At 42.0% G+C, this 15,448-nt stretch overlaps 1 protein-coding gene across 3 annotated transcripts in view; it reads right to left on the reverse strand.

The window, feature by feature from the left end:
* cadm1b (cell adhesion molecule 1b) overlaps positions 1-15,448 on the reverse strand; it is a 171,601-nt gene that overhangs the window by 55,045 nt on the left and 101,108 nt on the right. For 2 of the 3 annotated variants that reach the window (XM_085131687.1, XM_085131685.1), the window contains exon 2: positions 3,249-3,269. The exons of the other annotated variant lie outside the window; for it this stretch is intronic. In XM_085131687.1, coding sequence (XP_084987813.1) covers positions 3,249-3,269 — 21 coding nt within the window. The remainder of the gene's footprint in view (positions 1-3,248; positions 3,270-15,448) is intronic. 3 annotated transcript variants of the gene reach the window in all.

Consider the following 15,448-nt stretch of genomic DNA (forward strand, 5'->3'; position numbering starts at 1 on the left):
TTCTAACTAAATATAAGCTCTCTTAGAAGCTAAGGGTGCCCGTTTGTATAATGATGCTGCAACACAACTAGAAAAAAGGATGTCCTGCCTGAAAAAGCATCTTTTATCAACTAAAATATTACAGTGTTGTTTTTCTCACAGAAACGAAAGACTCCAGCGGGTTTATAAATCACACTCATCAGCGGTAGCAGCTCTTTAGAGATGATTTTTAAGCGAATAAAACTGCAAAGATATGAGAAATCCCTTTGAATGATTCTCACTAGGTCTGCACGCTCACTGTTTTCACTGTTTGTTTTTGTATTGGTCCATGAAAGGTTAAAAACTATAGACTACACTCACAAGCTACTTCATTAGGTACACCTGTTCAACTGCTCTTTAATGACACCACATAACCATCCAATCACATGGAAGCAACTCGATACATTTAGGCAATTCAAGTGACTTTGAATGTGGTATAATCGTTGGTGCCAGATATGCTGGTCTGAGTATTTTAACCTCCTAGGACCCGACGTCCACATCACATTTTGGGTTGTCTAGACCACAAAAGAGATTGAAAATGTGACGTCATTCAAGGGTAAAACCGCAAAGAATTCTGGGAACTCGTGGCAAGAGGTACTAGCGCACACAGGCTTTCAATTGAAATCAGTTACACAGCGATAAAAAGAAACACAAAAAACTGTCAAGAAGCGGTTGTATTATTAACTGCAATAGCCGGTCGCATGACAGCCACGGGAAGCCGACGGGTAAAGAGATCGTTTTTTTTATCAGATTATGTCGTTGAAGAGAAATTATTCGAGCCATGTTTCTGAAGTAAAAAGAGGCGACGGATGGCCTGGATTGCAGCCATTCAAAGAGCAAATATAACGTCCCAGAACACTCCAGCTCACAGGTTAGTCTGCTCCAAGCATTTCCACAAAGGTCAGTGTTTTGTAGTAGTTAATACGTCATTTTTCACAACATAATTGGTGATATAGGTTACAAGCAAGTCTGGCGCTGAACAGAAATTGTCGCTGTGCTCCTTTGTTTATTGTGCATAAATAGTGAATTGTCCTGACACAATATTGCGTTTCGCTTCATTTATTACCATGGTACATTGACAAAAACGTATACTTTTATTCACAGGATAAAACAGGTTTTTGTATCACTAATTGCCCAGTACGATTACAGCGTACAATATTATTGTCACTGCTACATTTCTGTAATGCGAACCAGAAATTATTTCCACTACTAATTAATTACCGTTGAGCTCAAAGGTCCTATTAATAAACGGTTAACGAATGTGTATTTATGAAGACGATTTGTGAGACTGGTAAACTTATGATACATATGATGGTCTTTCGTTCTACACGGTGCATTTCATGGTCCTGTACCCATCCGTCGGTAAAGTGTACCTGGGCTTGTTGCAGTGACCTGAAGTTACTAAACTTCATGAGTGTATGCACTCGCTCCAAGAACCGTATAATTATAAATATGAGAGTGGTGAAAGTTGGGCAGCACGCTAACGTATTTTGTCCACTCTGTGTGCTCGTAAGGGTCTAACCCTTTCACTCCTTTGATTTTTTCCTCGTATCTTTTCTTTGACTTTTCATCAAGTCTGTCTTTGTACGGTCCGGCATTGTTCTCTTTCGTTTTGTACATTCCTTTTTTGGGGGGCAAAGAAAAAGCAAGAAGGTATTGGAACCGGAGAATGAACGTTTTGCGGTGCTGCAAATGCTTGCATTTGATGTGGTACTTGGATTGTTTTGCCACGAGTTACCGGCATGCAATGCGCGAAAGTCATGTGGTCTGTCAATCTCTATACTAAACTTTGCTCTTTCAAATGGCTTTCAAATGAGCCATATTGTTCAAAGGGGCACAATTGTTGTTTCTCATTTTGTTTTTGTACTCAGGCAAAATGCTGCTGTGTTCAGACACCAAATAAAGAGTTTTTCACATCATTACTCGATTGTAACTTTATAGTGTCCTATCAAACACTATAAAGCCAAATACCAAAGAGAAATTAAAAATGCATGCCATGAAAGAGTTCGGGTCTTAGGAGGTTAAAAACCACAATGTCACAGCGATTTCTAGGGTTTACATGTCTATGCAGAGAAGCATCTCTGAATGCACGACACTCAGCACTGATCACTGACTCAACATTGAACCTTGAACGAGATGGGCTGCAGCAGTAGAAGACCAGACTCCAATCAGTTCGTATGCATTCACCAAAATTAAAGAACACCGCTTGGTCTGATGAGTCTTTGTTTTCACTGTGACATTAAGATGGTAGGGTCAGAAATGGAAAAGGGCCCATCATGTCTTGGATCAACAGTTCAGGCTGCTGGTGTTGGTTTAATGATGTCAGGGATATTTTCTGGGTACACTTTGGTCCACCATCAATTGATTACCATTTTAATGGAACAGCTTAACTGATTATTTTTGCTGTCCAGCCAACAAATCTGCAACAACTGTGTAACAGACGATGACGATATTCACCAAAATCTCTGAGAATTGTTCCAGCACCTTGTTCAAACGGTGCTTTAAAGCAGTTCTGGAGGCAAAAGGTGGGCCAACCCAGTACTAGTACTAGTAATAAGTTAACTAGTAACAGGCACTAATATTATAATATCATGCTTCATTCCATATTAACTCTTTTTGACTGTTTACTTGCAACACTTATCCTCTGATAAAGGAGCAGCTTGGGAAAATAACCTTAGTGGATATTCTGTCGTGACAGGTCTTTTTTTTCATAGCCTCACCCCTCAAACTAGGTAATTATGGCTCTTAGCCTGGGAAGTAGCACTGATTTAGTTTATTACAGGATGGAAATTATGTGAAAATACTGCTGTTTACAGCTCGGAAAGAGAGAAAAACACATTGTTAAATTCATTCCTCACACTTTTACTGCTGAGATTCTACTTTTGGACAGGCTACAGAATGGGAGGAGATTAGCAAAACCTCCATAGTTAGGAGCAGGAATGTGTCAAAACTACAGACAAATTGAAGAGGAAACCAAGTGGCTTGAAAAGAAATCGAAATCAGCCATTGCATGTGGTGAAATGTTGATTTGAGAATTACAAATAAAAACAGAGGATCAGAGCTGTGAGCCGACGGCTATCTCCTCCTTCCTGAAAAGAAACGTTATGAACATAACCAGCCATTCATGTAAATATGCACAGATGAACAAACCGCAATGGACAGCCAATCAACAGACACAGACAGAAGCAAGCACGTCCAAATGAACAGCAGGTAGCAAAAAGAAAGATTACCTGTCAGGGTTTCAGCAGCTCCTGTTGCAGCACAGGTGAGAAGGAGAGGAGAAGAGAAAAGGGGAGAAAAAAAAAACCAGACAAGTTGTGAGCAGACAGGATGTAAGCAGGGAGCTATATTCCACTGGTAACAAAAAGCGTATTCATAATTTTTAAATAGGCTTGTTGAAATTCATTAAATTCAAGCTCCATATGCTATTTGTGTAATTTCCCACCAATTAAGACAAATACAAAAGCCGTCATAATGAGTCATTTTTCCACAGGTGTGTGCGATCCCGACGTAATGAGCCATTTTCCTGCCTTCATCTATTTTCCGATGTTACATCAATATAGAGGTACAGAGGGAATATTTGGACTTTGCTTTCTACCCCTTGTGTCCCTGATTGAGATTCCAGCCAGCCCCACTGTGGAGCAGCCACTGCCTGGAGACGCTCCCCTGGGACCCGCCGTGTATCCTGGAGAAGAGAGCACCCATTCGGAACGGTGCCCACCCAAACTGGCATCTCACAGGGCATGGGAGACTGGCGCGTTCCCAAGTCCCCGCAGCATTGCTCAGGGCCTGTACCCTCGGGAGAGCTTCCATCATTCATTGTCTGCTATTCATAAACAACTCTGACACACACACATGCACACACACACAAATCTCTTGCCCCTTGCTGCACATCTACATTTTTATATTTCGCACCATCTTTTATTATATTGACATTTCACACAGACTTTGGTGCTTCTTTACTCTGGCTGTGAGCAATGAGAGCTTGAGTGCCAAGCGTGCTGTACAGTATGGTGAAGTGACTGCCTGTCTAACTTGTCATTGCTGGCTTAATAAGGGTGTAAGGTATGACACATGTCCTTGTTATGGCTCCTTTGTGCATTTTCGACGTGTCAGCAAGTCCCTCGGGACACAAAAATGTGAGTGACAAATCACACATGATGGGAAACAAATTTTGAACGTTGTCCAGGAGCCCGCAACGATATCTCGCTAACTTAAAGCTTTGCTTCATCTAAAACACAGCGTGTCAGCCAAAACTTCCTTATATGTGATAATTCACCAGAATGAGGCTTCTGGGCAGTTGATGTAAAAAAAAAACAAAAAAAACTCACGAATAATAGACGTTGATAGACTTGAGCTTGAACGAGCACGCTGCATGTATCCCAGTCCAACCAGCCCTCAGGACAGTCCATAATGAGGCTTTTGAGCTGCTTTAATTGCCAGGTAATTATAATGTTGTAGCAACATTATGTAAATGACTCATTATCATCTTGTATGTGTACCATGTCTGCCCTCGTTTTGCTGCAATATTTTGTCAGGACTGTAACCCAGAAAAATGCGTCGGCCTGATAGCGGGGCATCTCAGTGTTTAATCTTGTCAACAGAGACCTATATCTAAACACAGAGACTTGTGATATAGTGTAGTGACACCTTCCCTAACCCTTCAGTATGATCCACTTCCTGCTGGTGGCCTCTGAAGGGGCTATAAATAGTGTTTTGGTGGCGGGGGTGCTGTCGTGCAGCGCTCCCCTTCTCTCCTCTGTACCTGCAGCACATTAGGTAGAAGTTATGAGGTGCCAGCTCGCCTGTGATTAGATGTCATGGCTGTCGCTCTGCTTAGACAGTGCTGATAGACAGATTTCTGGGGAAATGCATGTGATGGCATTCGTGCGAGTGCACCCATTGCACCAATATGTCAATCACGCTGGATGAGAGCAGGCAGGCTAACCGTCCTCCAAATAATGTCTGTCCTTGTCGCCTCACCTCTTTTCCTTTTCATCCAAATCTCATCTTCCCGTTCTGCACAATGAGCAACATTATGTTCAGAAACACAAAAGTGGAGCATTTCACACTCTCCACCTACATTGATGCTACATTTCCTGCTGGAAACCGGCTCATTGTGAGCATTTGAAAGGGCAGACTCTTGCACCGCAGTATGTTTTCTATACGAAGTGAGGCTCTAAGTGCACCAGTATTCAGGGGTCTGCGTTCAACCCATTGCCACCCCAGTGAATCCATAATAATGCATGCTGTTTTTTAGTCACTGAGGCAAACGAAGATCTCCGGAGACAAATGTCTGTGTGGCAAGAGTGGCACATAGCCTCTCTCTCTCTCTTCCTACTGCTCGGTAAAAGCAGTGGGGTAACACTAATGAGGCAACATTTCTTCTCAGTACTAGAGTGATGCCTTTGAATTAATGTTCTTCCTTTCAGGTAAAACATCCCTTGCTTATTTATGCTCATGATCTGCAGCGTGTTGCATGTCAACCTAGTGTGTGATCGCACTGCATAAGAGGACACAACGGAGTGGGATGTTGGAGCTTTGTGTAGTTCCCCATAGAGACACCCACACTGGTTACCTTTGCGACAGTGCATATGTGTGTGGAGTAATGCTGTCTTACTGTGGGTAGCCCACTGTGTTTTCATTTAATTAGTAGGATCAGAGGTGGGCTTCAAACTTTTTCTCTTCAAGGAAATCGGATGGAGAAGCGGACTCCTGCAGAGTGGACCCAATAAACACAGGCGACTTTTGAGGTCAGAATTTTCACAAAGCAAACTGATGAAAGAAACTCTGCTTTCCTCACAAACAAGATCAAAAACCAGTCTCTAACACTTTACTCTAGTCTTTCTTATCAGTTGTAACTAGTTTGAAATCCCTATTAAACAATTTGTTCAGTTTCCGCAGACATGCTTTATAGATGCCATTTATTTTTTTCTGTGAACTGCAGATGAAATGGTTGGAGGCGTCTTCATGACATCTGAGCACGCTCCATACTTTAGCTGAAAGCTAAGATTCATTTATCAGCAGCAAAACAAATTTGCAGACATTCCAGGTTTATACTGTAGGAAGCCTATTGGCCTAATAGTGTGCATACAAATAGCAACTCCAGGGCTGAAAAATGAAGACTCAAATGTCAAGGCAGCAGTTCCTCTGATGGCCACTTGATGCAGGGTTCAAAGGTGAGTCAGGCCCCGAAGACTCGCGAGTTAAAATGATCAATGATCAGGTTTTTTTTTTATAGCAGCTTTTAAACCAGTACAAAAAGTGCAGTTTTAATCCCCAAAGCTAATATTTTACATCATGACAATTCACTAGCTGGGCCCATGTTCTCATTTTAGGTTTGGCAGCGTTTTTTAGTAGATAAAGGCGAATGGCTTCATCAAGAATTAAGCTGCGGTTTGGGGAAGGCCTCGATGCAGCTCCCAGGCCTGGCAGATCCTCATGTACTAATAAGAAGTGAAGAAGTGAAAGAATTGAAAAAAAGGGAGGGAGGATGTGGCACGAAAGCGGGAACGAACAGCTTGTAGAACTGGGTCGTCATATATAGATAAGATCCAGAAGGGGCGTGTTTGGAGGCGCGGTCCTGCTCCTGAAGTTCAGATAATTTATCTCCAATAGTGTATAACTGTTTTAACAGCCCGCCTATTTAAGCTACATTAAGCTATAATGCTATCCATTATTAGCAGCTTGGCATGACAGAGCCACCTCTCTGTCATGCCTGTGGGGTTGGAGTTTCAGTTCAATTATTATGGCCTGCTATGTCGTCAGCACCAACAAAGCGCTCCTGCTTTTCTTTAACATTTTATTTGTATATTACTTAGCATAAATTAGCAGATACTGACTGTGGGATGCACCCAAGCAGTATACATGGATACACCTCATTAAACAAGCATTAGCTGCTGTCTCAGCATTTTGCCCTCTCATCCAAACTATGATCACTTCTCAAAAATAAAATAAATAAATAAATAAAAATGTTTGCAGCTACATTGTGAAAGGTGGCTAAGCCCATCTGTAGTTACAGTCTGTGGGTGCTCAGACAAAAGTTCAGTGCCAACAGTTCTCAGGTGGGAGACCTTTCTTATCTACCAAAATAAAGGATTTATTTTCCCATTTGGGAAGTGAGTCATTCCTTTGGTATAAATCAACCTACTTCTTTGAGTTATGGGTTGTTGCAAAACACAAAGACTAAAAAGTCTACTGAGCCTAAGGAAATAATATTAGGCTTACTCACTGCTTAATGTGTCATAAACATAGCCATTAATTCACACCTAAAAACCTTTTAAAAAAGCAAACAGACCTGAGTTGGGATTACATAACATTTAGTCAAGCAGATGACTTAAAAGTTGACGTGGTAGAAATCATAACAGCTACCGAGCAGCTTAATCGCTACGATAATGGAGCCAACGTCATCCGCCAATTAAGACTGAATAATAAGGCCTAAATCTCAAAAAAGCTTCTGAGTGGACCTCTCAAGATTGTGTGCTCTTGTTATACTAAAAAAGAGCTATTTTCTACTCTGTAAAATGGCAGAACTAATTAAGTTGCATGTCATTTATGTACTTGACCCACTTCTTTTATTATCACCTCTCCAGTACTACTTAATCCAGCCCAACCAGTCAGTGAAATATCAGAAAATGCTCACCTGTAAACACGGCCAAGAATATGCAGATTAAATTTCCCCTGAGTCAATTGAGACATTATAATCAAGTAGGCTTACAGGAGATGCAAAGCATGTTTCTGCTTGATAAACCGCAACAAAAAGGAGATTTTGCAAATATCCCCAAAGAAGTGGGTAATTGCTCTGTGTTAATGGGATATGCTTTGTAAAGGTCCAATCTATTGCTTGAATGTGTGAGCAGCGCCAGCAAGACACATGTAGCTGACGCGAGTCTCTGCGTTGGGAGATTAAAGGGTAATCCTTCAGAAATGCTGTCAGATAAAAAAAGAAAAAAGTAGCTATATTGAATTCGGTGCCCTGTCCCCCCCCCCCTCAGTGAAGTGCTATGGGCATCTGCATTTGCACAGAAATTCCCAGAGATTTGCGTTCTTGTGAATACAATTTTCAAATTAAGACATGTCAGTGTTAGAAACGCCTTTGAAAGCATAAAAGGTGAATAATATCATCGGTGTACCTGACTGGGTGCTGTCATTCACAATACACATGAAAATGTCTCTGCGGCTGACAGAAAAAAAGAGAAAAAAAATTGCAAACAGCAGCCAACCGCCATCATGACAGCTCCGCACAGCTCAGGTAGTGTTCGCGTCTTACAGTCGTGTCATAAAGAGAAAAAAAAAAGCAAGGGGGTGGGGTGTGTGTGCGTGTGTTTAAAAAAAAAAGCTGCTAACAAATTTCTGATGAGTGTGGATGCCAGGCTGCTCTTCCACACGGTCTCACATGATAGGCACCGCACAATCCCTGTTACCAAGAAAAGTGGCGAAAATAAAAGCAAAATAAAAGAGACAGTGGTTGCTTTAGATGTGTCGAACTAAAGGTGATCCGACAAGAATTACAAAACAACACTTTTCCAAAAGATATATCGCAAATCGGCACAATATGAGGAAGGGAGAACGGTATAGCAGCACACGATTAAGTCATGCTGATTGTGACAAATGCAGTAACTATCGGGGTCTATGAATCACTTAGCAACTGCTTTTGCTGGGAGGTACAATGATTTCCTTTTTTTTTCCCTACCAGGCACAATGATCCACTCTGTTATGTTAACAAGACTAGTTGACTGAGCACGGACTTAAGTGCAGCACTACGCTCTGCACCCAAAACCATGCACCAGGGAAGAGACTCGTGTTCTAAGCCGAAGCAAAGCTTAACCTCTGGCAAAGTGACACATCACATCTCATTCACGTTGTCTATTTCGGGTGATGCTGCAACTTTTTGGTGTCTTTTTTTTCTGCTCAGAGGCAGCAGGCACTTTGAAACCTCTTTTCAGCCTGGTGTCAGTTTTTAAAAAAAAGTTGCAGCAGGAGTGCCACGTTTGTTATCACAGTAGAGAAACCGACGCTCTGATTGTGCCCAGATAAAAAAAAAAAAGAAACAAGAAATGTTTCAGATCAAGACTCCAAGAACTGTCTATGGGGAAGAACCACTGCTGTTCTGGTTACACTGCAATGCCTCACCTGATGTGCGGTCTCTTGCAAGGAAAATTCACATGAGCAATACTCAAGCAGGAAACGGTGAGAACGTGAGTGCGTCCTTTTTTAGCTTGTCTGCCAGCATATCTGCTTACTCACTTGGAAGTGTGTGTACATCTGTGCAAGCACGCCTGCGTGTATGTGTGTGTGAGGGGTAATTAGGACGTTAGGAGAAGCTTCTGACAGGCTTGTCATCGCCACAGCCTGCCCAGTGGAAAGGAGCTGGTCAGAGGGGTAAGTGGGGGTCCGGCAGGGTCAAGAGACAGCTGCTGCACCACCACTCACTGTCTGGAAGCTCTCAGAGAATATTAAACCACCGGGGCTTCAGCCAAGATGCTCCCTTATTTATGGAATACACAAAGGCTTTCCAAAAGGAGGCAGTGGCTAATTTATGCCACTGTTGTGAAAGCGCTGGGGTTTCTTTTGTGGTTTTGGGGGTTTTTTTTGATCATGAAACACAAGAGCATAAACATAAAAAGACCAGAATAAATGGCGATGGCATCGAGGTAACTGAGGTTATTTTGTAAATCAGCGAATTTGGAACACAGCGTCTGTTGTTCTCACTTTTTCGCTCACGCTTCTTTTCTTTTCTTTTTTTTTCTCATGATGATAAATCTGTGCGGTCTTGCACCTCCTGTGTATCTGTCGCCAGCGCAGAAAGGCTCTATTATTGCAATATGAGACATATTAAATACATCTCCAAAGGCTGATGACCTTGTTGATGGCCTACCATTAATTGTATAGATGGATTATTATCATCACAACAATAACGTGGCCGCCTTCTTGCTCCACTCACCCAAACACCTGGGCCCATTCCCCGGCTGCGTGTGCTCATATACTCGTAATCACTTCTATCAGCCCAAAACGTTAACTGCATCCGGGGACGCTAAATACGTCCATTTGTTTGCAGTTGTAATGTCTTTTGTGCGCCTCAATCAGGCACCTGTCAGACACACACCTGCTACCTCAGAGCTAAGAGAAAAGGCAGAGGAAAAGCCTTTTGTTTCCTCACAGAGTTTATAATCAGCACGTTGTTTCCAATCTTCTCCCACCATTTTTCAATTTCCCATTTCCCTTTTCTCAGTCAAATCACTGCTATCAATCAGGTGCGTGTTTGAGAACGAGAGAGAGAGAGAGGAGAACGAGAGGGGGGAAGTTCCTTGATGGAACCATCTCCAGCCCCAGGCCTCATTAGTCAGAGACTGCAGAAAAGAAACGTGTGCGTGGATGTGAGTGGCGCGCGCGCACGTGCGAATGTGTGCGCACGCGATAAAAATGAATACAGGGGGAGTGTGTCTGTCAATATGAGGCCATTTAGCATTTCCTATTCCATCCAAATGATGCACAGCGGACATTATGCTCTCTATTTGAGTTTCTCTAAATGGATATTCAACCCAGTAAGTTCTATTATATTTTGCCCTTTCCCTCCACTGTGCTTACTGATATCATGGCACAAGATGACCTATAGCGTTTCAAAACAATTTCTGTGCAACCATGACAACATCTTCTCATATCAGCTTGCAGTGAAAACATCTCAAAAACGAATGCATCTGACTGATGTGGCAGTCAATACACAACAGCTGCATAGGCACAAGCTATATTGATTAATGTGACAAGATGGGCTCAAAGTGCATCGACATCCTTGAGGAGAGTCGGCTTAGTTGCCGGTGCTGAACACTGCTACAAGAGGAACAGCACAAAGCCCTCGGTTAACATTCATGAGGCACAAATTAGGAAACAAATACAAACACTGAATAAAGGATGGGCAAACACAGCGAGCCGAGATTTTTTGCCAACGTGGCAATATGTTCGATGTTTTACTGAGTGTATTGATTATAAAAGAGATCCATTTGAAGTGGCTGGACAAAATGGCAACTATAGTAAATTCACAATGGCAGGGTAATATACGGCTTCACTGCTTTCATTTATTCACAGCTTGACATTTCCTCCCTTCCACAGAGTGTGCTCTAACTGTGTGCCAATGGCCACATCATTTAGACTGGACCCGCATGAATATTTAACATTAGCGCCTGGCTCGTAGCACGCAGAAAATGAATTATTTTTAGTGGGCTTTGCAGAGGCACCGTGAAAAACCCCTCACTCCGGTGATGAATCGCTGGAGAGTTTATGTTGTATTAAGCAGGCAAAACAAATGGCTATCAATCATTTGAAGCTTTCCATGCTTGCCAGCTATGCATCTCTTGCTCCCCTTTCAGAGATTCAGTCGGTTTTCAGAGGGATCAGCTGCCAGCTCTGGGTTGTGCAAAAAAGGGTCAGCCTCGAGTTCACTGGTGTTTGTTGACAAGCCCTTTTTAGAAGAGGCAGACAGCCTGCGACTGAATGCAGCTTTAGGTAAATGTAAATACAGCTTCAGATGTGCTTCGTGAGTTAGCATCGTGCTACGGTTAATGGAATAAAAACCTCCGTTTCCATTCTTCCGTGATGCCCTCTTTTTATCTGTCTGCAAAAACTGCTTCATAATCTCAAACTTAACTTTTGAGGTTTTCAACATTACCCTTTTTTTTTCCTCCATGTGCATTGCACTCTAGGTCATTACACATCCATTGCATCATGTGAAACGCTTCCAAACCTTATTCAGCCCGACACAAACGTGACCAAGACTTACACAAGATGCATTTCACGGCACACGAGCCATAATGAACTTGTATGGTACTGTATTATTGCACACATCTGTCAGAGACATTACGCAGCTACATCAGCGACGATAATAAATCATTTTGAAGAAAGGGAGAGAACTAAGATCAAATATAAACCACAAATAATTTGTTTTGAACGCGCTCCAGTACATCTTGCGAACTTGGGTTTTGTGTATACAATTTTTAACTCTGGAAAACATCCACTGTAACGGAAGGAGATCAACCAGATCCGTGGCTGGCCAATGATCAAATCATGTTTGATGTTTGAACTACCTAACCTCTTAAATCCCACTATCCCACTGTTGGGAGAGTGAATTAAAACTTGTCCTGTACAGCAAAACACTCTTAATGGGGATTCCAATTTTTCTGCCTGACTAAAGACTATATGTCAGACTGAATTTCAGGGAAATGTGTAAACTGAATCTAGAAGAAGCCCAGAATTTGACAGTTTAGAGCTACATTAACAATGTGTTTCCAACAGATAATACAGCTTAGCATATATTCATTTTTTTAAATAGTGGCAAATCACAACAAGTCACCTTAAGGTGCTTTATATTATAAAACCCTACAATAATATACAGTCAGCACAAGTGAAACAGGCAAAAAAAAGAGTTGCGCTTTCAATTTCCATCTTGCATTTATGCAAAAAGTCATTTATTAAGCCTCAAACTTAATTTCTGCAGCCCTAAAAAGAATTAACACACTGTAAATATGTTACAACTCTAAGAAACTGTTGGAACATGCTTAAAATGCATCAAATATTGTGTGTAATCCTATCAGACAATCTGTGACCTTGCAACTATTTTAAAGAAAACTGGGTCAACAGGGCTTAAATTGGTTTGTATGATTTCTAATAACAGAATAAAATAGAGCATGTGTGCGACAACTGCGCGACCTACTTTTTAAATGTATGTTTGATATAGCGTTTGATAAGGTTTAAGAGAATTTCGGTTCCAGAGAAGCGTGCAATCTGAGATCCATGAAAAGATCTTTTGTACCATTTTGTGCGAGGGAAAGGTTCAAGCTGAGGTTTGAGTGAATCATCATTTGTAAAAGCTGATTTAAAATGACATCTGCGTCAGTGAAAGGCTTGCTGGATCCTGATAGACCACTGCTGAGGTCGCTGGTACAAAGGTGTGAATGCTGCAAATAAATAAAACTGCTTGCAGAAATGCAATTTCAAAATAAATCCTCGAATATTAAGAGTGCCAACAGATCAAACCTAAGAGCGCATAGAGAAGTAGTGCTTATAGATGATTAAATCAGCGCCTCATGCTTCCCGCGTACCTGCTTTGAGTTTTATTTGATTGGCTACGCAATTACCTTAACATTGGTTAATTGCTAGTTAATCTACCTCTCAAAGCAATCACATAACCCTCTGGTCTGCCAATCAGATATTTAAAAATCCCGTTTAAATTCAGTCAGCTAAAATATACACGTACGCACGAAAGGGTGCCCAGGACGCCGACGTGACACGTGGAGTTTACAGATTCTCGGATTACTTGACAGTTTCATTAAGACAGATTACCGTGACCCTGAAGTTTTAATCTACCAGATAAAGTGAAGCTGTTTTTACACCCATCGTCCAGGATGCACTTCATTTCCAACAACATCCCAACCTGAGATGAGATTTGGCCTCCTTCAAATACAATCTGAATTGATTAAACAGAAACTGGCAGGCTGAACAGAGCAGAGGAGAGTACAAACCAGTCCACGCAGCCAGTGGCGACTGTGGACACAAGATTGAGGGTAAGATATCCGTGAGTGGCTGGGCACCTGAGTCTGAGAGATAGTACTGCTTACTTGCGGAGGAGGGGGGAGGTGGGTCAAACGGGAGAACGACAAGGTGGGGGTTTTTTTGCCTGTGTTTTCCCTTGAGGTTAATATTTTATGGATGTGTGATACAGTTCAGGTGACAGTTTGAGATGACGGAGAGTCAGCGTGCAGGCGGCAAGAGTTCAGCGATTTATTAAAAGGGAGGGAGTGTGGCACGGGGGAGATCTGAGAAATGTGTTAGTAGCTGTTAATGCGAGGGGTCTCAAAATGACTAAAGTTTGTGCTCGCACATGCAGTCATGCACATGTGTGTGAGATGAGCTTTCTGCAACCCGAGCCCATTAGAAAAGTAGAGGCACTGGCAGTACAGATGTGTCCTTCTCTGAGCCCGACATGAAACACAGGAAACGGCCTCTTTGATCATTATCTACCTGTCAGTCTGCCCTCCACGGGGACCACCTGTTACTACTGCTGATGTGCCGCAATGACAGGCCAGGGGCACTCACACAAACTTAACACACATCAGGCAAAAAGAAAGAAAGAAAAAGGAGCACCGCTATGAGTCTGGATGGTGTCTACATTCAAACTTTTCCCCATGGAGGTATAACCATGACTACGAGTACTGTGGGTAAAACGCAGGTTATTTTTCTATATTTGGATTCCAATTAGCCTCGGTGACTGTGAGGCTCGCTCGGGTACACGTTCGCATTCATACCAACAGGCAATTTGGTCTCCGATCCCCGTGATTGTATGTTTGGTGGATGTGGGAGGGAAACAAGCTGAAATCCATGTGATCAAAGGGAGAACATATCTAGGAGTGAGTTAGAAGCAAACAAACTCGCACAGGTTCATTTGTTTGACTTCCTCCTTCTACAGCTACGTACTGTATCATACGACCTGCTGAGACACAGCGACTACATATAGACTGCGCTGTGAGGTTAAGCCCAGTGGCTCCGTGCGTGATTGCAATCAACAAATGTGGTCATCTTTCGCGGCTTCTGTGTGCCCTCACGTAAAAAGGAGTTATTTTCTTGCACCCACAGCTTATATGATAACGATGTCAATTAATTCTTGTTTCTCTTTCTAAAGGGAAAGCAACCTTAAAAAGATGGCTCAAACAAACCAGAAAAACACATTTGTCAGATTCACTTACTTGTTGTCAGGGTCTAATATTCCAGGGTTTATTTGTATTTTTAGATCTAGTTCTTTTGTTTTAACTTTTGACGTTCTAATAAAAAAAAAGAACTTTGACTAAATATCTCAGCTATAGCAAGGAAAACTGATGCGCGCTTTAGAACAGGAAACTACAAAAGACCGTGATAAAAAAATAATATCCCTGATCAGATGCAAACTCTCGTCTCCCGCATCAATCGAACCTTTAATCCACCTTCTAATCCCTTCCAATCCGCCTTGCTAGATGAAGGACACCTGCCTTTCTGCAATCATGCAGAATGCTGGTATTAAACATAATTTGTGAGACGTGCAACTCGATGAATCCAATATTAATGCAATTACCAGAAGCAGTGGGCTGGAAAAGTCGACGTTAAAATGTTTCTTGTTTTAGAAACTTCCGGCAAAACTGCCGCCGACAGGTGTTATTATTTTTCTTATTTTCTCTGTAAAATAAAATACCAATAACGTCTACTGTAATTGTGTGAAAAACACAAATAACCTGCTAAACTGACCCTTTAAAGCTAGACCGCTGTGAAGCTGTCAGCAATAAAACGGGCTGCGTACTGTGCAGAGACCTGCTGGCTTCGAGGGAAATAAACTTTTCTAACCAGTTCCCAAAGTGAAGCTGTCTGTACGGTATGTGAATCGTTTGTGTATGTGGGTTAACAACTGTTGGTC

This window comes from Neolamprologus multifasciatus, chromosome 14 (assembly GCF_963576455.1).
Source record: "Neolamprologus multifasciatus chromosome 14, fNeoMul1.2, whole genome shotgun sequence".
Classification (NCBI taxonomy): Eukaryota; Metazoa; Chordata; class Actinopteri; order Cichliformes; family Cichlidae; genus Neolamprologus; species Neolamprologus multifasciatus.